Consider the following 23,722-nt stretch of genomic DNA (forward strand, 5'->3'; position numbering starts at 1 on the left):
GGCCTGTCCCAGCTCTGGAGGAGGAAGCTGTCAACCGCTTGCAAAGGAGCTCTCGGGGCGGCTCGAGCTGGGAGTCGGGGGGACCCCAGGGCCTGGAGCCGGGTCTCTAACCCCCGGGCTCCGCCTCAGCGAGTCGCTGCCGCCGCCGCCGCTGCCGCGGCTGCTGCAGCCCGCGGGGCCGGAGCTCCGCCCCCTCCGTCCCTCCCCGCCCCTCCCCTGCCTCCCTCCCCGCCCCCGGCCGGCTTGCTCGGCGCCGACTCCCCCACGCTGCCGCGGCTGGGGCTGCTAGCTGGAAGATGGCGGGGACGGACTGCGGCGCGCTGCTGGATGAAGAGCTCTCCTCCTTCTTCTTCAACTATCTCTCTGACAGTCAGGTAAGGCCGGGGGACCTCTGGGGGCAGGGGCCCCGGGGGCTGGGAGGCCGGCGCCGCAGCTCCCAGGAGCTGGGGAGGGAGGGAGAGAGAAAGGGAGGAGGGGGCGCTGTGTCTGCGGCAGTGCCTTCCTGCGAGCAGCCGGCGCGCAGTCTTGCGCCCTGGGGAGCGCTGTCACCCGGGGCCATGGAGGGCCCCCCCACCCCGGACCTCTCCAATCCCCACCCCCCAACGGAGTCTTCCAGCCCCCCTGGAAAGCGGGGGGGGGGCGCTGATGGTTGAGAGAAACGGGGAGGTCTTATCTGCTGTAGTCATGGCCAGAAAGCCGGGCATTAGGAAGCTTGTGCACTGCATTCTCTGGAACCCGGTGCCAGGGACCCGGGGGGTGGGGGTTGGGGTGCGGCTTGCCTTGCGCCCCTGTTTAGTCCCGGGGTAGAGCAGAACGTCTGGGGAGGCAGGGAGCGTGGAACCTCCTGGGGCGACCCTGTCAGGCAGCAAGCAAGCAGCCAGAGGACCACTTCTAGCCCCACTTTCACGCGCTTCCCTGTCCTCTGCCTGGCTTTACTAGAAGCTGGACCGGCTCTAGACTTGAAGGGCTGCGACCACTGCCCTTAGGGTACTTGGGGTGGGCGTTTCACCTCGCGGGCCCCCTTCAGCACCTTTCTGCAGCTCAGAGTTCCCTTAAAGTTACCAGTTCTCTGCTCCAGGCTTTGGCGCCCATTCCGCTCGGCTTTCCGCGGGACACGTGGGTGTGCGAATGAGGGAAGTAGCGCAGCCCTGGGATTTCCTTTTAAACCCGTGTCCGGGTCTGGCTGTATAGGGCGCCTCACCAACCTATGGGGTTAGTGTGTGCCTGGCTTGGGAGACGCAGTGGACACGAGTGGTGGTGGGGGAGGAGACGCCACGGCTCCTGCGGCGTGCGGCTCACGTGCTGCGTGACAGCCGGGGACCTGGCACTGGGGGCAGCGTCCCCCCAAATCTTGGGGTGAGTCTACGGAAGGAGTTCGCTATTAAAAACGTGCCTGGATTTGCTGCAGCCCCCGCGTGACACGAAAGAAGGTGCCAGGAGCAGTGCATCTATCTGCTGCCTCTTGAGTCCCCCCCCTGGCCCTTTTGCTATCCACCTCCTGCCCTGGCTGCCAACGGGAAGTTTAGAGGTAGATTAAGGAGCTTTTCCTCTGTAGCAGATGACAAGGATCTTTGCTTGCGGGTACCGTCGCAGCTGGCCCAGTTCCCTGGCTTTAACTCATTCGACTGCTACAGCCGAAGGCAGGAATTTAGAACAGGCCTCCGGGGTTAAATAAGGCAATTCTGCTGTTGTCGGTCAGTTGGATTGACCCCCCCCCCCCCCTTCCTACCCTTCCCCATCTCAACCCTACCGCGGCCTGTGGGGCTGGTGGGCAGAGCCCGGCGATTCTCGCCTCCGCCGGCTTCAAGTCACCCTACTGTATAAAGTGCGCCTTTGCATAACACTCTGTCCTGGGAGGTGGAGGGCAGAGGGAAGGAAGGAAGGGAAAGGTAAACTTTATTAGGAGCTGACAATCTTTTGGGAGCTGATCTTATGGTGCTGAAGTCCGGTGGGTGTGTGGAGAGGAAGTATTGAAAAAAACACTGGCTAGCCAATTTTATGATATGTAAAAGACATTTTAAAAAATAACCCCCCACCCCCGCCGTTCCCCCAGCTAAGGTTTCCCGAAGTTATCAATTCTAGCCTTCCGGCTTGTAACGGCTTCGCTGACAGCATACTGCTGTGGGGCCTTCCTCTGAAATACTGTAGAATACAGCGGGGAGAAGATCCTTAGCATAAAGAATAAGCTACTGCAGAAGTCATTGTAGTGTGGACCTCAGAAAGACTGTAAATGGGGCCTTGGGGGTTGCTGCAGACCCCGGGAAGGATGCTCTGCTTGGCTAGCTCGGATCATTAGCAGAGCTCTTTGGGCTCTGCAGTCCGCTCTGCAGGCTGTGGCTGGCCTGCGTGCGCAGGCATTTCCTCTCCCTCCCGCACCCTCTTATCCTTGAAGGGTTAACAGTTGATGCAAAGGAGGTCCAGCTGCGTGTGACCACTGCTTTCGTTTGAGATACAGTGGTCAGCGGGGAGTGCGCGTGTGGCTGGGTCTATGTGCAGGTGTATGACGCGCGCCTCTGTGCTCGCTGCCGGCCTGTCTGTGTGGGTATGTATGTCACCGTGTGTGCGCGCACTCGTGAGGGTTGCGCAGACTGTGCAGGCTTCAGCTGTGTGCTACCTTTACCTCTGACGAAACTGCAGCGAAGGCTTGGGTCTGCTGCTGCTGCCGCCGCTGCTGTCACATGCTTTGCTGTTGTAGCTGGAGTCTGGAGGCGGGTTCCAAGGACCGCCCAGGACTACACTGTAAGCGATTACCCGGTCCTCTGGCTTACTGGGGAGTCACGGAGCTTTCCATGAAGCATTAGCACAGTTTCCAGCCCCAGTTCGCCAATTAAGGAGGTAAAAGTCATAGGACATTTCTGTAGAACCCGGAATGTCAGGGCTGAAAGGGGCCTTAGATACCATTATAGTCCAGACTACTGTTACAGAGGAGGAAATTGCTAGCACTGGTGCACATAGTAGACTCAATAAATGTTTGTGGAATTGCATTGATTGGAAAAGACCAGTAATTTACCCAAGGTTAACTGTCGAGTTTAGTGGAAGAATTAGAACTGGCACTGGCTCTCCTGACTTTCCAGCCAGTGTCAAAACGTGAGGAGACCAGTCTTCCTGGAAATCGTAAGGGGCTTCATAATTTTGGTATTTACTTGGTTATTCCTTATCTGTTTTGCAATTTTGCAAAAGATTCCTGGTAGGGGAATTCCCCCAGTGGGAAACTTAAAAAAGATAAGTGACTAAAAATGGATTAGTGAAAGTTAACCTGGGCATTTATTCCTTACTCCACTTGGTAAGACAGAAAGTGTGTAGTGATCTCTACTGGTACAACCTAGGAAATTATAGTAAATATCACAGCTTTGATATAAAGGGGAAATGGTCGGTTCATAGATTGAGGTAGTTCTTGGAGACCTGAGAACATAGAATGTCAGAGAATAAAATGGATGTCAGCACTTAGAACATGGGGCTTTACTGCTGAAAGGGACTATAGAGCATAGAATACAGAATGTGAGAGATGGAAGGGACTTTGAAACAGAGAACACAGAATGTCAGAGTTGGAAGGGACCTTAGAATTTAGAACATAGCTGGAAGGGACCTAAAGTTATCATCTAGTCCAACTTCCTTATTTTAAGGATGGGGAAACTGAGGCACAGAGAGAGGTGTTTTGTTCAAGATCATCCAACAAATTGACAGCAGAGGAAGCACTTTTACTTGGGCTTCCAGACACCCATCTAAATGCTTTTCTCTATTCTAGTCCATTTCATCTCTTGTTCTGTCAGTGGCTTCAAGGGTGATGTATCATTAAATTGATTCTTTTTTCTTCCTTTCTTGCCATCCAAGATTTTCAATGAAAAAGACTTAAGACTGATAACATTCCTCCTCCTTTAATTATGCTTAAAGAAGGGTTCTCTGTTCTATATGGTTTTGAGCAGTGATAAGATCAGTAGTTCTGTATCCCATAGATAGTGCTTCCCAAGCATCTCAGGCAAACAGAAAACTAGGTTTTTCTTTTTCTTTCTTTTAAAAAAAATTTCCCCATGCAATGGTTTGTAGAGAGAAGATCAAAGATCTTTCTAACTTTGATCTCTTATGTTTGATTAGTAAGCATCTTTAACTCATTATTAAGGGCACTTGAATGGATGCCAAAAAAAAAATGACTTACCAAAGGTCATAAGGAGAGTTAGCTGAATCTGGACTGAAATCCAGGAACTGTGACTTTAGAATTCTTTTCATTATATCACACTGTCCTTCAGACACAGGAGATAAATATAACTTTGCATCTCAGACTCATCCATATTTCTTCTCACTGGTCATTCCTGCTCACCCCCATCATTTCTCCTCCATCTCCCATCCATCTGGCCTCACACCTTCCCTGGGGGATGTGGATGAGAAGAAGGCAATTCAGTCTCTGGATTTAAAAGGCTTTTTTTAGTGGCTAATCCTGGGTTACTACAGGCTGTCTCTCTTGTTCAAGAGACTCTTAAGTGCTTCAGGGACTCAGGCTGAAGAAGGCAGACACTGGTCTGCCAAAGGGTTTTTAAGTTTCCCTGGGAAGAACTGGTATCTATTATGAATTGATGATCTCTGAAAATATTCTGAACTTGTTTTCTTTGCTTAGATTGTTTCTCTTGCCCACCCTTTCCCAAAGCTTAACCATTTTTTCATTTAAATTTTTTGTTATAAACAACATTAATTCATAAATATGAACATTTTACTGTACAAAGAATGAATTGTCTCTGAAACTCATGAACTTGTTATATAGAGTTTGTTTTTTTAGAGGGCATATTTGATGATTTAACATGAAACCTATACATTTCCCAATGCTCAGCTGAAATCCTAGCTCTTCAAAGAACCCCTGTTAGACTACTCCCCCATCCTATTTTACTTACAAGATGATAATATGTAAACAGCAGTAGATCTGAAAGGACTGATATAAGTTCTGCTCCTTCACTACTTGGGCAAGTTAGCTTCTCTAGGCCTCAGTTTCTTCTTGTATGAAGGATGAAGAGTAAAGTGGGAAGGAGGGTTAGGTTTCCAATAGATAATTTAAATTTCCTTTCAACTTAAATCCTATGATTTAGATACTTGTAGAGTATTTGTTTCATTACAGAGCACAAAGCTGGCTTCATAGTAGGTACTCAAACATTGGCTGTTTGAGTTATGTGCCTGAGGTAGAGTTGGCATCCCAGTGATAGGCAACTCAGCCTTCTTTTTATTTTTCAGTCTATGACTTGAGAACACAAGTAGGCCAATAGTAAGATGGTGACCAATGGGCCAATAGTTTTCCTCTCTATAAAATGGCAGATGGGGATAGGACTCCAAATGTTCTTTCCAGCCTCCTTAATTTTATGGATTAGTCCCTGTTCTCCAGATCCATATCTAGGTTTAAGGTTTTCATGGACTAAAGGATTATGTAGCCTTGACTTAGTTCTCCTCTCCCTTCATGCCCTGCCAGTTAAATTCAACAATTATATATTAGAGCCTACTCTAGGTTAAGTAACACTGAGCTAGGTGCTAGGGATACAAAGACAAAAATGAGAGTCTCTGCTTTTTAAGAATTTATATTTGATGGTAGGGGTGGGTTAGAGAGAAATAGCCTACATGCAAATGAATATAAATATAAAAATAATTTCAGGGGAGGTTCAAACTTTTATAATGGTGGTGGTGGGGTGTACCAGGTAGGGTAGGGAAATGACCTTGTCAGGTAAGACCACATTTAAGATCTGGCATTTAAGCTTTGCTTTGAAAAAAATGAGTGATTCTGGAAGATGGAGAGTTAAAACATTCCAGATATAAGATGAAGCATTGAATACGGGAAATAGTTAACAGCCTGGTTTGACTGACTGAGCTTTGAAGATTGGTAATCCTTTTGTTTTTCTCTCCCAGTATGCCTTGGCTTAATCAGCTAAGATACTAGGTTTTTTTTGTTTTTTTTTTTTTGTAGCCATCAGGGCTTTCTGGAACTTTTTCATTACCAGCTACAAATCAGAGATGGAAGTTCCATCATCTCCTTTTCATTCTTATTGTTCTTTGGAGGGGGAAAGAGATAAAGGGATAGAGAAGATCAGACCAGAAGACAGAAGGAGGTCAGAGGGAAGGAGCTCTGGTCAAGGAAAGGAGCACCATCAATAGATGCAGCTTCTTGTGTAAAGGGCTAGAAATGTAGTACCCAAAATATTATAGCTAGTAAAGGTCTCAAGAACATAGAATGTATGGACTTGGAGGTTTTAGAACCTAATGTCAGAGTAGGAATTGAAAACAACATGATGGGGTAGAAAGAAACCTTAGCTATTACCTATTTCAAATCCTTCACTTTATAGATGGAGAAGTTGAGGTCAGAAGAAAGGAAATGACGTATCCAGAGTCATATAGCCAGTAAGTAGCAGAACTGGGTAGAATCTGACTCCCCAGGTGGCTGCTTATTCCACTGTCCCACCCTTTCACCTAGGGAATCAGCATTTGGGTATTCAGCTCCGTTTAGATCTATGTTCCATGGCAACCCAGCTATTGTGTTTATTTCTTGTGACTTCTTGGCAGAATACAATAATTTAGCACAGAGAGAGTGAGTGAGCTTTAGAAACACTACCCTGTGGAGACTGCCAGCAATCTGGTCCCGGAGCTGGCTTCCCAAGGTTGCTATGGCAAACAGCCCTGGCAACGTAAGGTGGCTCACCTCCCTGATTTCTGGCTGCAGGTTGCTCACAAGGAATTATGGTACCTGATCCACTGGGGTAGCTTTGGCTGAGATTGATGCTACTTACAGGGAAAAGGGCATAAGATGGGATACAGTGATTTAGTTGGCCCCTAGCAGCTACAGATTGTTCTTTGATCTTTCTTGGCCTAATTTCTTTCACTTACATCATCATTTTCATTATTATCACCATCAGCACCGCCAAATATTCATTGAGCATCTATTACAAATGTGGGTACTATGTAATGAACTAGAGGAAGGGAAGGGGATAGAAGGAAGAGGGGGGAAGGGAACTGACAATGAAGTCTGAGAGCCTTCTTAGAGGGGGAAACTAGAAGTTCCATAAAGGAGAATTGAATAATTCCAGATAGTTTAATGCTATGGGCCAAGTAAAGGATACAGACTGGAAATAGAAGGAAGAAGAGACCTCTGAAAAGGTTGGGAAATAGTGGGTGATGGAGGAGGTGAAGGGGGAAATTTAGATATTCAGATAGGGTACTCCAGGCTGAGGAAATGTTTAGGACATGGCCTTTGGAGAAAACAAAATCAGTGTGCTTTGAGATGGGAGTTGTATTATGTAAGGGAATAAAGGGAGGCAAGATTGGAACCAGATTGTAGGAGAGATAGATTACCTGGGAGAATAAGTAGAAGTTTTTCTTGTAGGAAATAGTGAACCATTAATGGTTTCAAAATAGGAGGAAGTTGACATTATTGGAGAGCTGTGTATTGGGAAAGTGATTTTGGCAGCTTCGTTTAGAGAAAAGATGGATGGTGGGAGAGATCACAGGTCATAAATTTAAACCTGGAAGGTCTAAAGTTGAGGCCAAGTTTCTTGTTTTACAGATGAGAAAACTGTGACCCAAAATGTTAATTAGGTGTATGCCCAGGTCAGCATTCTATATTCATTCCTCACTAGGTAGGTATACTTCTCAGGACTTCTCCATTATGTGCTCTATTACAATCTTTGTTCTAGAAGATCTATTCAGCCCTAGAACTCCTACCTTATCAGGACCTTCTACCCCTGAAGATCCCAACCTCTGGAACATGGAGGCCTCCTCCCAGAACCTCCATTTAAGGAGGCCACCCAGGCCAGCAATCTCTTTTATTTACTAACTAGCTCCATTCCTTTTCTGATGAATTGGAGTGAGCAATGGCCCTAGCAATCAGGAAGATCCACATTCAAAGCTGGTCTCAGACACTTAATAGCTATGTGCTCTTGGGCAAGTTACTTGATCTCTGACTGCCTCAGTTTCCTCAACTGTAAAATGAGCATAATAAAAGGCACCTACCTCTCTAGGTGGTTGTGAAGATCAATTGAGATAATATATGTAAAATGCTTAGCCACAGAATCTAGTACTTAGTAGGGCTATTTAGGATTATATATGTAAGATTATCTATATAAATACTACCACCTAGTTATCTAATGAGGAGACCTGCATAAAAAAACCTAGGCTAGAGGTGATCAGGTGTGAATTGAATTACTATTACCAGGGAAATAAGTGGATTGGTAAGGAATGTCCATATTTTAAAGAGCCCTTGAAGTTATTTGAGTGTGAACTGATAAGGAGAAGGGAGAGATAAGAATGATTTTGCAATCTGAAGATTTAAGGGGATGGTGGTGCTACAAGTGTTGACAACTATAGAGGAATCTAGAAAGAAAGTTGTTTTGAGATTGTTCCAAAGAAGATAGATTCTTTGTTGGAAATATAGAAGGAAATTTAAACTAAGAAGAGCTGTCTACATGGGAACTCCTTTGCTTCTCCCTTTTTAATGTTTCCCAAATTTATATCCCCAGAATCATTCTCTTTGCTTTTCTTTTTTCTTCAGTCCCATCTCTCCTTCATCTTTCCTAATTCTTCCTTCAACCTCTTGTACCACCCCAGAACATTCTAACAGACCGTCCTCTATAGGACTAGTCTTTCTAAATTTCAAATTATAGTTAAAAAACCAAAAACATAGCTTCTGGTGATTGAAAGACATTGGGACTAAACTTTCTTCTCTTCTCCCCTCTTCCTACTTTCATGACTCCTCTTGCTCTTGTGTGTTGTCTACTCCCTTTCGATTGTAAGCTCTGTGAGGGCAGGAACTGTCCTTTTTAAAATAAATTTTATCTCCAGCACTTAGCACTATCCTGTTTACTGGATTGGATTTGCTATTGGTGAGCTGTACCCCTTAGATCAGGAGTCTTGGATCTCTGGAATGCAGGTGTGTCTGTGGCTCTTCTCCCCATCTCTCTACTTCATGCCAGTTACCCATGGGGGGCAATATTGCTGCTTTGGGCCTTCAGAGCCATTCCTGAAAGACTAAAGAGGGGAGGGCAGACTAGACACTAGGGAGAGGCCAGATAGGCATGTGCTTGGGGGCACAGCACACAATAAGGTGCATTGAAGGAAGTTTAAAAATACACCACTTGACTAGATTTATGACCTCATTGATGTGAGTGTTCTTTTCACCAGAGTAGATTATAACTCATCCACACCTCCTCGTCTTGTGTAATTTTTGTTCATGATATTCCATAAACTCTCCTTAGAGGATCTCAGTGACCTAGAGCCTGTCCTCTAGTTCTTTTAACCAGTCAATCAATAAAACAAACATTTCTTAAGTGGCTACTATGTGCCAGGTACTGTGCAAAGTGCTGAGGATATGAAAACAAAACCAGTTTATATTCCAATAGTTATGTCAGCCAGCTAGCATTTATTAGGCACCTACTATGTTTATTAGACTCTTTGCTGTGTTATGTGATTTAATACTTCCCATGTTCCGTCAACTCTGAAGCTTTAGCCATCGGACAGAGACTTGGTATGAGCTCCAGCAGCTTGGAAAACTGATCCCAACTGTTTTTTTTTTAAAGTCCTTATCTTTTGTCTTAAAATCCATATCAAGCATCTATTCCAAAGCAGAATTGCAGTAAGGGCTAGGCCCTGGGATTAAGTGAGTTGCCCAGGGTTACACAGAATGTCTGAATCCAGATTTTGAACCCAGGACCTCCCATCTCTAGGCCTGGCTCTCTATCCACTGAGCCACATAACTGCCCCTCCCCAAATTGTTTAATTAATGTCTATAGATACTCTACTTTTCTTCTCTCTGATTATATAGATACCACCCCTACGATCAGACCCTCTCTCTTGGACTATTGCAGTAACCTCATTAGTCTTCCTGCCACCAATCCATCCTCCACTCAACTGCCAAGATGAATTTTCTGAAGTGTGGTTTGGACCATGTCATTTCCTCTCACTTCCCATTTGCTCCCTACTGCCTCCAGGATCTTTTGTTTGATACTTTTTATCTCTTCTTAACTTGGCTCCTTTCTACCTTTCCAGGCTTCTTTCTCTTGGTTTCCTGTCAAGCGTTCTATGCTCCAGCTACATTGGCTTGTTTGGTGTTCCTCTGGTGTGAAACATCACTTTCTCTGGTCCTTCAACCTTGCTGTCTTCCATGTTGTTCAGTCTTGCCTGACTCTTCTTGACCTCGTTTGCAAAGATTCTGTATTGGTTTGCCATTTCCTCCTCCAGTTCATTTGAAAGATGAGGAAACTGAGGCAAACAGGGTTAAGTGACTTGTTCAGGGTTACACAGCTAGGAAGTGTCTGAGATAGGATTTGAACTGAAAGAGGATTCATGAAGTCTCCCAGTCTGCTGCCATATTCACTGCGCCACCTAGCTGCCCTTTTATCTTCAATACCTGCTTACCTCCACCTCTTAATTTCCCTTACTTCCTTCAAAACTCAGCTCAACTTCCACCTTCTATAGGAGGTCTTTCACCCCCCCTCCCCCCCATTGCATCCCCACAGCTGCTAATGGTTTTCCCACCAAGGTTATCTTGCTCCTTTACAGCCTGTAAAATTCTACTGTGTATTTCATACTTTACATGTTGTCTCCAACATTAGAATGCAAGCTTCTTTAGGGCAGGGACTCTTTTGGCATTTCTTTATATTCCTGATCCTTGGCACAGTGTCTACTTGGCACATAGTAGTAAGCATGCTCCAAATGCTTGTTGACTGACTGATTCTTCACATCCTCTTGTTTCCTTTTCAGCTGCCTTCACTGGGAAAAAGGAAGAAGGCAGCAGGATTGAGGTCTGTTTTATGGTTTGATCTTTTGTGGAGTACTGACACCAGAGAATTAATTGCTTAGTTGCCCCTCTTCTAGGCCTGAGCCTTTTAGTGCTTTTTAAAAAATTTGTATTTTTTTAGTCCTTACCCTAACTGACACAAAATGTTAATTCTAAAAAACAAGAGTGGTAAGGACTAACTGGGGGTATCACTTGCTCAGAGTAGCACCGCTGGAAGTGTCTGGAGTCACATTTAAACCCAGATTTCCTGGACTTCGTAGACCTGGCACTCTATCCCACTGAGTCAACTACCTGATCCCCCACCCACCGCCCTTTAAAAAATTTTTTTGTAAGTACTTACTCAAGCTGGTCTTTCTTTGGGCCTGCAACCAAGATGAAAGCTTTACAGTCAGAGTTGTAACTTTCATGGGCATGGACAGAACTTTCAGAATTTTTAAAAATGTGTATATTTTTAGTGACAAAAAAATCATATCATGTAGGGATTTATTTTGTGACAAACTGACAATGTAGGTGGGTATCCGGAGAGAGATAAAAAACAAACAAACAAAAAACCTTTACCCACCCCTGTCTTAGAATCAATACTGTCTATCAGTTCCAGGACCGAAGAGTTGGGTAAGGCTGGGTAACTGGGTTAAGCAACTGGTCACCCAGTTTGCACTAGTTGCCATGCAGATCTTTTTTTCTTAAACTTTGTTTAGGATAGGCAAATCTCTAGAAGGCTGGTCATACATTTGAAAGGGCTGGAAAGTAATTCATTTGGTTAGTAGGCCTAGCCCTAGGAATTATGTATTAAAGACAATTGGAATGCAAAGTGAAAAAAAAGGGAGTACATACTAATTAGATCACTTGAGAGGAAAAGTGAATGAGAATGAGTGAGCAAATAAATAATCCTGCTGTGAACCAAGGGGGATCAAAGGATCTTAGATTTAGGGTTAGAAAAAGAATCTTAGAGACCAACTTTCTCATTTTAAAGATAAGGAAATTGGGGCTCGGAGAGGCTAAGGAAATGACCAACACTCTGTAAATATTACTGTTATTGTTGCTGTTTTTATATTAATAATAATATTGTTATTGAAGCTATAGAGTTCTGTGACTTGGCCACACAACTTAGTCTATTATGAATTAGAGCCCAGTTCTAACTCAGCTTCTATAGGTAGAATTTCTCAATCTACTATGTTAAGGAGAGAGTTGCCAAAAAAAATCATTATAATAATTTATGCATTGAAATTAACTAATTTAAATACAAATAATTGCCAAGCAAATTTAGTGGTTACAATGATTTTTTATTTTAATCTTTGGATTTAACCATTAAATTAAATTATTAGCTAACATAAGTCCTCAAATAAACCAATCCAGCTGTTTCTAAATTCTCAGCCTTATTTTGAAGTTGTTCTATGTGTTTGTCTGAGAGTGCAGGGTAGTGGATGGAATATCAGTATTGTGTCTCTCCCTTGAGGTTTCACTGGCTTTTTGGGCTGGGAACCTTGTCTTCCCTACTGTAGATTCCTTTGTATGAGGAAGAATCCTGCCTCTTTGGGGGGCTCTTCCTACTGCCATTCCAACCTGCCTTTGTAAACTGTGCTAAAGGCCCCCATATAACCCAAGAAGATATGGGAATAGTCTTCATAACCTTGACCTAAAGCCTAGGGACTTTAGCTAGATAACTGGTGATTAAGATATCTAGAGGAGATTAATGATACTGATATGAGATAAAACCATTGAGGACATTTACTAACTGTGACTAGGCAAATCGCTTAACCTTTTCAGCTTCAGTTTCTTCATCTGTAAAATGGGTATAACACAGAAGGTTGTTGTGAGGATCAAATGAGATGATATATGTCAGGTGTTGTACAACCCAACACTGTAAATATTTTTTACATTTTACTATTATTGTTGCTGTTATTATATTTAAAGTATCATTATCATGGCCGCTATAGGAATCTATGACTTGTCCACTAAGCTTAGACCAGGCTAGAACTCACTTCTATAGGCTGCAAGGTCTATTGAATGGAGGGTGGGGCTGAGCATCTGGGATATTAGGGTTTCTTTGCTGCCTCTGCTACTTAGTAGCTGAGAGAGTATGGGCAAATCACTGAAACTTTCACTTTGTTTCTCATCTCTAAAACAGGAATCCCAGTACTTCTGCTACCTGTTTCTAAGGGTCCTTAGGTTCAAATGAGATAATGGATGTGAAAGACTTTTGCAAACCTTAAAACACTATATAAATGTCAGCTAGTCTATGAAATAATAATTCTATGAAATGATTAATAATTAATGAAATAATAATAGCTGACATTCCTATTGTATTCTAAGGTTTTCAAAGGACCTTATATCCATTATCTCATTTTACATCCATGTCTCACAGTGCACCAGTAAAGCAGGTAAGGAAGAACATTATTCACATTTTGATAGATGAGGCAAGTGAAAAGTCAAAAAGACACATCTAAGGTTATTGTTGTTATTGCTTAGTTGTTTTCTAATTATGTCCAACCCTCTATGGCCCCATTTGGGGTTTTCTATTAGATTGGTTTGCCATTTCCTTCTCCAGCTCATTTGACACTTGAGGAAACTGAGGCAAACAATGTTAATTGACTTGCTCAGGATCAGATAGCTGATAAGTGTCTGAGGCCAGATTTGAACTCATAGTAGTGAGTATTTGCTGAGCTAGATTTTGAATCCAAGTATTCTGAGACCTAGTTTGGTGATTTTTCTCCTCTACTGAACTGCTTATTCAGAAAGATTTAAGAAAACTAAACATCAATTTTGACATGTCTTCAATGTGAATTTCACCTACTTTTTGGCTTAATAATAATATGATGATAGCTTACATTCACATATACTATTTTAATGTTTAAAACATAGTTTATTCACACAAAGTAGTATTATCCTTATTTTTCAGATGAGGAAGTTGAGGTTCCTCAGAAAGGTCAAGTGATTTGCTCATGGTTACACAGGTGGTAAGTGTCAGAGTAGTTTGCCAGGAATTTGGAGACAGTGTAGTATAATGAGAGAGCCCTGGACTTGTTCAGGAGACGTGGGTTCTAATCTCTGCCATGGACTGACTAGGTGACTTTAGATAAATTATTTCTCTTCTCTGGAACTCTTTCCTCCTCTTCAGAGTGAGAGGATTGGACTAGCTAGATTCAGAGGCCCATTTTCCAGCTCTGACATTTTATATTCTCTGGTTCCCCACTCCCTAGTGGCTGAGACCTGAGACTCCAGGGCCTGGCAGCAGGGAGAACATACCATCCCTGGGCGCAGGGAGGATCCCAGGAAGAAAGGGAAGAGAAGCTGTTTGGTGAGTGGTGGTTATGAAAACAAAATAAAACAAAACCAAAAAAAGGAAACAAGTCATATTAGAGAATATTTTAAAGCCATGTCCCCAGAATGGCCGCTTTCTTTTAGCTTGGAACTTGTGACTATTTCAGAATATCTGACTCTGGTCTGGTATTCCCAACCCTTCACATGCTCAGTTGATTGATGGAGTGGATCTTGGTAATGCATAGTTCTCAGGATGATTGGAATAGCTCATGGGATCCAGAGCTGACCTGAGCTGTTCTTAGGACCATGTAGATAATTTGGGGAACACCCAATTGATCATTCAAAACAAAAAAGCCTCCCCAACTCCCAAGATAACAACTGTCTTTCCTCAGGAAAAGCACTGGATGAGGAATCAAGTGTGATCTGTGTTCTAGACCCAGCTCTGCCATTATTGGCTCGGTGACTTTGGGCTTCACTTCTTTCTAGATCTCACTTTTCTCATACGGAAATGATAGGGGTTGGACTTCATGATCTCTGAGGGCCCTTCCAGCCCTTGAATTCTGAAGCCACTTTGGTGTTTCTCATTTTCCATTTATTGAGCTCTTGTGTTTGAAACTCCTATGAGTTATTGAGCTCTTCCTATTGAAAGTCCTATGCCAAATGCTGTGGGAAATGGGACTAAGTAGAAAACACGGACTTTTCTAAGGGAATTTGTGGTTATGACTCTAACTCAGAATATATTATCAACAGTTACTTTTGAAAACAGTCCCATGTGTAATTTTTAAAAATATTACCCCACTTTGTCAATGGAAAAGGAAGATACTTTCTGGAAGAGATTCTTTAAGGAACATTTTGCTCTACTGAATCAAATGCTAATTCAAAAACAATGACCAAATAGCACAGTGGGATCTGATATTCTCTACATCTTTCAGAATGACAGCAAAATGTAGTTCATTGTCAAATACTGACTGCAAACACCTGCCTATTCCCTATGAGTAGCTTCATCAAGGAGAACCCCAATGTACATGTGGATGAATCTCAGAAAAATTTCATGCATGGGAAAGTAGACATGTAGTGTAGTAGTTATTGGTATTCTTTTGATTGTCTTTTTCTAATATTAAAAAGATTTTTTTCTTCACTGTTGGTATTTTCTTCTCCTTCACATATGCACTTTAATCTTTTAGCACCCTCACAGTTATGTTGCCTCCAGCATGGAGCTCTTCTATGTACAATTGATCCAATACAAGTGTTTTCTTAACTTTGTTCTCTTTAGTTCATTTCTATTCCTTTATCAGCACATCTGGGACTATGATATTAGAATCCAAGAATTCAGGGATGAAAAATTAGTTATAAAAGTTGCTGCAGACTATTATCATTTTCTTCTTTGTTGTCCTCCTTCCGTTTTCCTCCTTAAATTGTTGTAGAATAGCTTTGCTTAATTTGTTCTCTTGCCAAGGTGTCTTTAAACTACTTTTACATTCTATTGCTTCTTTTTTGTTTTATGAGGTAGGATACTACTTATAATCGGCCAGTATCCTTCATTATAAAATTTTACAAATGCATTTATACTTAAGCTATTGTTGCCTCTCTTTCTCCCTCCCTCCTGCTCCCCCCCCCCCTTCTCTGAAATCAAATGTTTGCTGACTAAAATGCTTTTAAAATCTCAGTCCCCTTGTAAGGTCAATTGATTGGCAGCAAAATGGCATGCTAGATAGAGCACTAGACTTGGAGTCAGGAAGAATTGGCTTCAATCTTGCTTCAGTTGCTTACTAGCTATGTAACCCTCTAAGATAGATAAAATAATGGTGCCTACCTCACAGTGTTGTTGTGAAGAACAAATGAGGTAATGTATGTAAAGTGCTTTTGTAAACCTTAAAATGCAATATAAAATCTATCTATTATTTTCAGTTAAAATGATGAATAAAATTATAATAATCAGTATTGATGTCCTTTCTGTTGTCCATTACTCATTTTTCATTCTAAATTATTTTTTAAAATAGTTTGGGATTGTGTCATTTTAGTTATATGGCATTTCTCCCCCCATGGCTGTTCTTTCTTCTAGCTTTAAACTAATTCTTATCATTGGGTAATCTATCCAGCTTGTCCATACATCATGGACATCCAGTACAAATGGATATTGGTTTGGACCCAGAATTAAACAGGAGGAAGAAAGTGGGATTGACTTCAGGAAATTACAGAGTTCCTTGAATTAACCGAAGTTTCTTCTGGAAACAAAGGATGATCTTTGTATTACAAATATTCTAAAAGTTTTATTTCATGACTGTGAGATATGGAGTATAGCATACTCAGAAGAATTGAAAATTAGTATCTCATGAAGGCAATGGAGAGACACAAGGTGGGTGTGAGCAGGCTGCAACATGTAACCAGGGAAGAACTTGATGGAGTAAAGAATAGACTCAGGGAAATATATGATAGTTAAAGAACATGGACTGATCTTGTGGCAAGTATACAGGATGACAAAGTAGACAGCTTGAGTGCCCCAATGGCATTTTTTAAATTTTAGGAGAAATAGAGAAAGACCTCCAGCTACCCGAGTGACAGACTTAAGGAAGGAAATGGAGAGTCACAAAGTGTTAGGTAGGAGGCATGGATAAGTATTAATCAGCCTCACTAGAGAGTAAATTCAAATCAATGAAATCACAGATCCATTGATTAACTGCTATAGCCGGGATTAGTCCTATGTCCACCAGCAGGTCATTTGGTAGTGAAGGACTATCATCTTAGCTTTGTAGACTTCATAGACAAATTTGATTGCTTTAATAATCAGCCCCTGTCACTAACTCATTTTTTTCAACCCATATCTTCCATCTTAGAATCAATGCTGTGTATTGGTTCCAAGACAGGAGAGTGATAATGGGCTAAGCAATAGGGGTTAAGTGACTTGCTCAGGGTCACACAGTTAGGAAGTGACTGAGACCAAATTTAAACCTAAGCCCTCCTGTCTTTAGGTCTGGCTCTCAATCCATTGAGCCACCTAGTTGCCCCCTAACGTATATTTTAAAAAAATACATACTGATGAGAGTGACTTTTCCTATCTTGAATTGATTGGCCAACATCATTAAAAGTACAAAAGGAACAACTTTCTTTCACATAGCTTTGATTTTTTTCCCTTTTAAAATCCTTATCTTCTATCTTAGAATCAATACTGTCTATTAAGTCCAAGACAGAAGAGCAGCAAGGGCTAGGCAATGGGAATTAAGTGACTTGTCCAGGGTCACACAGTTAGGAAGTGTCCGAACCTCCCATCTCTAGGCCTTGCTGATTCTCAATCCACTGAGCCACCTAGCTGCCCCATAGCTTTATTTTTTGAATGCATTACTAATCATATATAAAAATAACAATTATAGTGGATAAAACTTAATTTTCATATTAGAGACAGAAACAGTGCTGTATAGGACAAAGAACATTGGTCTTAGAGTCAAGAGTCTTGGGTTTAAATCTCATTTCTGTCACATACTAGCTATGGAGCTCTGGGCAAGTCAGTTCTACTTCTACATATTCATCTATGAAATGGGTATAATAATTTTTATATAAAACTCAGGAATGTTGTAAAGAAAACACTATAAATCTTAAAAAGCTTTAGAAATAAGAATCTTCTTGGAAATAGGCAGGACAATGGGGGAGAAAGAAAATGAGACATATTTTAGGATATAGTCGTAGCTAATGTGAGAATTTGTTTCTCTTAAATAAGCATGTTTATTATAATATTTATAAATTTTATATTTATAAAAATCAAATATATTATTGCTACATATTGTGCTATTCATGAAAAATAAAAATAAATGGTAACAAAAAAGGAAAAAAACATTTTTGTGTTAGGTTCTGAAAAACAAAGAAGAATAAAGGAAAAAATGCTTAAAAAAAGAAATGAGTGTCATCGTTATTTCTTGCCTTCATGTGGAAACATGCTAAATTTATTTGTAATTCTATTATAACAGAATTTTACTGTGAGGAGATTAAGGAAGAATCAAAGAGCATTAAGACAACGAATCACCATTTTTTCATTATGATCAGCAACTGTGTGGAGCAGCTACTATATGCAGAAAACTGGGGGAACAGGAAAGTATTTTAGGCATCGACCTTGATTTAAAGGACAGTTAGGGCAGCTGGGTGGTGCAGTGGATAGAATAGAGGCCTGGAGTCAGGAAGATACATCTTTGGGAATTCAAATCTGGCCTCAGATACTTAACTAACTTTGTCACCCTGGGCAAGTCACTTAACCCTGTTTGTCTCAGTTTCCTCATCTGTCAAATGAACTAGAGAAGGAAATGGCAAGCCACTCCAGTATCTTTGCCAAGAAAACCCCAAATGCAGTCTCAGAAGGGACAGACATAATTGAAAATTACTGGAAATTATGACCAGAAATTATAGTCTAGTTAGGATGACATAAAAATAACCATTAGTCAATGAGCATTTATTAAGTGTTTACTGTGTTCCAGGCATTGTGCCTTTAACCCCTGAGGATACAAAGACCCTGTGAAATTATTTCTGCCTTCAGAGAGCTTATATTCTAATGAGGGAGATAGCATTCATATACTCTTAACATGTATATCCTCTAGCGATATATATGAGACATATGCAAATCCAATATAAGGGCAGTGATGGAAGATGTAGTACAATTTGTGAGGAACAGTGAGTAGGCTGGTATGGGTAAATAGTAGATAGTTTAAGAAGACTGGAAAGGAAAGAAGGGACCAGATTTAGAAGAGATTTCATTAGTACATGGCAACAGTGAAATGAGAAGTACATACAAGTGCTGTAGGAATTCAGGAGAGGTAGTATCACTGGGAGTTAGGGCACAACTTAGTCATTAATCCATGTGAATATTTGGAGGTCTTAGTAGATTGCTAGTTCAATAGGAGTCACCAGCATATTGTGGTGACCAAAAACCTTAATATGGTCTCAGGCTGTACCTATAGAAGTATGCCATCCATAAAGAAGGAGATAGAGATGAACTAATGCAAAATGAAGTGAGCAGAACCAGGAGAACATTATACAGAACAACAGCAGTATCGTATAATGATCATCCATGAATGTCTTGACTATTCTCTGTGATACAGTGATTCAAGACAATCCCAAAGGATTCATGAAAAATACTACTCACTTGCAGAGAAAGAACTGATGGAGTTTGAATGAAGTTTGAAGCATACTATTTTCATTTTTTTGTTTGTTTCATGAGTCCTCCTCAACATGACCAATGTGAAAATGTTTTGTATGATTGCACATGTATAACCTAGATCAAATTGTTTACTGTCTCAGGAGAGGAGAGGTAAGAAAGGGAGGAAAAGAATCTGGAACTCAAACTTTGGGAAAACAAATGTTAAAAATTGTTAGTTATTGGAAACATAGAATAAAGTTTTACCTTAAAAACCCACATAAGGGAAGCTAGGTAACACAGTGGCTAGAGTGCCAGACTTGGTGTCTGGAGGACCTATGTTCAAATGTGGTCCCAGAGATGTACTAGCTGTGTGACCCTGGGCAAGTCACTTAACCCCCATTGCCTAGCCCTTACTGCTCTTTTGTCTTAGATACTAAGTATCAATTCAAAGACAGAAAGACGGTAATGGTTTTAAAAAGAAAATAAAACCCAGGGTCAGAGCATTTGTGGACATCATATTTTAGAGGAGACACTGTGAAGCTATTTTTAGAAAAGGGTACCAGGATATTAGGGAATCTGAAAATCCTGACATGCAAGTATTAGTTGAAGGAATTAGGGTTAATAATTCTCTTTAGAACTAGTTCTTCTCTAGACCTAGAGAAGATTTAGAGAAAACATGATTCCTGTCTTCTTCATGTGAAGGAATGTTTTGTGGGAAAAAAATTGAGACTTGTACATGGTCCAAGAGGTACAGTACCCAAGACTTAGAGAGGGAAGACAGTTACAGGGGGAGCATTATGAAAGGTTTATATATAAGATGGGTTTTGATCTGAATTTTGAAAGAAGCAAGGAATCCTAGAAGACAAAGGGGAAGAGGAAGTGTGTTCCAGGCATGGGTTGTTGCCCATGAAAAGACATTGAGATGGGAGATAGAGTGCCATGTGTGAGGGACCAAAAAAAGGCCAGCATAGCAAGACTATAGAGTATGGGAAGGGGATGAATGTATAATGAGTCTGGAAAGATAGGGTGGGGCCAAGTTATAAAAGACTTGAAAAGCCAAGTGGAATAGTTTATGTTTAATTTTAGAGGCAATAAGGAACCACTGAGTTTTAGTTTCAAACTGAAGTTTGAGTTAAGGGAATGGCATAGTTTGATATGTTCTTTAGTGAGATCACTTTGGCAGCTGTGTGGAATATGGATCAGGGTGGGGAGAGAGAAGCAGAAGAGAAGAGACACAAAGAAAAATAGAGATAGAGAGAAAGTATCCAAAAGGGGAAATTTATCAATTACTAAGTTCTTCAGAGAGATCAAGAAAAATGCAGACTGGGGGGGAGGGGGGTAAGGGAAACCATCTGGTTTCGCAATTATGTGATTTTGGTAGCATTAGAGAGAGCAACTTCAGTTGAGTTAGGAGGCCAGATTGGATGGAATTAAGAAACAAAGGTGGGGATTTGCTAAAGTAACATCTTATATATCAGAGCAGAAATTCAGATTCCCTTTTTTGCCTTTAGGTAGACTGTTAAATTTAGGGACAAACTACTAGTAGTATAATTTGACTGGAATGTAGGGTTCTTGAAGAGGAATAGTATGCAAGCAGATTACTTTGTCAGGTGGAGCCAAGTTTTGTAGGGCCTTTTGATGTCAGTCTCGTGAATTTGTATTTTCTCCTAGAATAATGGGGAACCACTGATGCTTTTGAGCAAGGAAAGGACAATGATGTGGTCAAACCAATTTCATTGGAAGATCATTTTAGCAGCTGTGCAGAGGGTGGATTGGAGAGAAAGAATAAAAATAGGAAGATCAATTAGGAGGTTATTATAGTAGTCCAGGTGGAAATGAGGTTTTGAGCTAGTGTGGCTGCTATATGAGTAGAGGAAAGGATATGGTTGTAAGAGATGGGAGAATTGACAGGTGTAGGAAACTGATTGGACATGAGGGATGAGGAAGAGGGATGACTCTAGAATGACTCAGTTTATGAACCTTGGTGACAGTGAGTGTACCATTGAACTCAACTGAAATAGAGAAGTTTGGAGGATGTAAGATTATGTTGAAGGAGGAAGACCATTTGTTCAGTCCATCAACAAGCATTTATTAAATGCCTATAATGTAGCAGGGACTGGACTTGTTGACTTTGAGTTGCCTATGAACCATCCAAGAGGAATTATCCAGTTAGCAATTAATAAGTACTTCATGGTTCAGGAGAGAGATTAGGGACAGATAGCCATTACACCTCTTGCCTAGACAATTACTATAACCTTCCCATTGGTTTCCCCACATTTGCCCTCTCTCTTCTGCAATCCATCTTTAACACAGTTCTACTAAATTGATATTCCTAAAATATGGCCAATATCATTTTCTTAATCAAGTTTCACTGGCTTCCTATTCCCTTAAGGACAAAATATAAATTACTTTGGTATTCAAAGCCTTTCAGTTTGATTTTAGTTTATCTTCTTAGGCTAAATACATACTACTTCCCCTCATGTGTTCTGTGTTCTTTTCAAATTTACTTACTGCTATTCAACATAAACATGACATTACAACTCCCTGCCTCTATGTCCATGCATAAGCTGTGACACATGCCTACAATTTTCTCCTTCCTCACCCCTACTCACAATTACTAAGGAATCAAAATTCAAGCTCAGGTACTGCCTCCTTCCATAGAACTTTCCTGATTCCTCCTGGAAATCGTTAGTTTCTTCCTCCAGATAATTTTTTATTTTTGTCTATTTGCTGACATCTCATTCCCCCCTAGCATTCAGTAGAATGTAAGCTCCTTGAAAGCTAGGACTATTTAATTTTTGCTTTTGTATATCTTGAGTATCCTGTACACAGTAGGCATTTGATATTCTTGTTGACTGGACTGAGCTGCATAAAGATAATACTTTAAGAGGCAACTAGGTGGCTCAGTGGATAGAGAGCCAGTCCTAGATATAGAAGTTCAAATATATGGGTTCAAATTTGGCCTTCAATACATCCTAACTATGTGACCCTGGGCAAGTCACTTAACCCTGTTTTGTCTAAGTTTCTTCATCTGTCAAATGAGCTGGAAAAGGAAATAGCAAACCATTTCAGCATCTTTACCAAGAAAATCTCATGGGATCACAAAGAGTCAAATATGACTGAACAACAGTCTTGGAGAGGACAGTCCCTGCCTAATGTTAGACTGTAAAGCCAAACTGTAAAGAATTGCAATGTGAGTGCATAGGAGGTCGAAGGAGAGAGAGGAGACAATTCTGCCTAGGAGTTTGGTCCTTAAAAGGGAGAAGAGATTCTCAATGAGAGCTTGAGTGAATAGCAGAGTCCAGCGATGGATTTTTTGAGGTTGTGGTGAAACTGAGAATAAGCAAGGAGTGAAAAAAAGAACTAGTATGTGAGGACTGGATATGAACAAGAGGGGTAAACTCTGGATGGAAATGAAGAGAATTGGATCAATAGGGAGAAAGACTGCATCTTCCTCAGGGATAAGAGCAAAGGAGAGAGATAAGTAAAAGCTTAAAAAAGCAATTCTTGAGTGAGCAGTTGGGGAAGTTGAAAGAGAAGGGCAGTGGAGTATTAGAAGACCCTGAATATGACTCTCTGGATCAGTAAGGAGTTGCTTTGACCTTCATCTGGGGGAAGTCATTGGGACAGCAAGAATTGATTCCATGCTTACTATATTCCTATGCTAAATGCTACGTAAGCATCCTGAGAATACAAATACAATTTGAAAGATAGTCCCTCCTCTCAAAAAACTTGTGTTCTAATGGGGGAAGATATAAAACGAAGCAAAAAGGGAGTGGGGAGGAGCCAAAGGTACTCAGATTTGGGCAACCCTAATGAATGCTATTGTTGAAAGTTGGTTCAAATAGTTTCTTTCACACAGCTTAGAGACCCTGTACCTTTGGAATTTCCTTCTGTAGAACTATTTCCTTTTCATCCATTCTGCACACTTTGGAAAAGTGAAGTGAGTTCCCCCCAATAACTTAATGGCTATAGGTAGCATTAACCTAAAGGTAGCAAAACCCTGATTTTCAACCCTGACCTCAGGCCCTTTCACTCTGTCTGTTCTTTATCTGCTTCCTTGGAAGAGATAATGTCAGAGATGTGTTGTTTTTCCCTCATTTGGGGCAGCTCGACTCTCGGATTTTGTAGGGGTCATTGTTGCTTGTTCTTAATTTTTGAAGAGGAACACAGGGTGATGGCTTGACGTACACAAATTGGATTTAAGTGAGGCAGGGTTGCACAGAGTTGGTCTAGAATCACTGAAGTCTAGTGGCAGGACAAAAGTCAGGATGACTGGGGATGACCTGGGATAGAATAGATAACATTAGTGCCGTTAATGTCTGACCAAACTTTAAGGGCTCCACAGCTGCTGCTTCATCCACCTTTATGCCCCTTGGAACAAATTGTTTTTATCTATTTGCCTGTTCCACTGTGGGGAAGTCTTCACGTGCTTTGTGTTAGGGGGGGACAACAGAACCATAGTCTGGGGAAGCTATGATTGCCCCTTTGTTGAATCACCAGACTTTGGTATAAGTCACTCCTGGGAGTGGAGAGATTAAACCAATTACTTTAAAAGGAGCAAGTTACTCAAAATCCCCTCATTAACT

At 41.4% G+C, this 23,722-nt stretch overlaps 1 protein-coding gene across 2 annotated transcripts in view; it reads left to right on the forward strand.

Annotated features, from left to right (window-relative positions):
• Positions 1-235: 235 nt before the first annotated feature.
• The window catches only part of PPARGC1B (PPARG coactivator 1 beta), a 178,801-nt gene continuing 155,314 nt past the window's right edge, over positions 236-23,722 (forward strand). For both annotated transcript variants that reach the window (XM_016422776.2, XM_016422779.2), the window contains exon 1: positions 236-374. In XM_016422776.2, coding sequence (XP_016278262.1) covers positions 297-374 — 78 coding nt within the window. In that variant the 5' untranslated portion in view covers positions 236-296. The remainder of the gene's footprint in view (positions 375-23,722) is intronic.

The sequence above is a fragment of the Monodelphis domestica genome, chromosome 1 (genome assembly GCF_027887165.1).
Source record: "Monodelphis domestica isolate mMonDom1 chromosome 1, mMonDom1.pri, whole genome shotgun sequence".
Lineage (NCBI taxonomy): Eukaryota > Metazoa > Chordata > Mammalia > Didelphimorphia > Didelphidae > Monodelphis > Monodelphis domestica.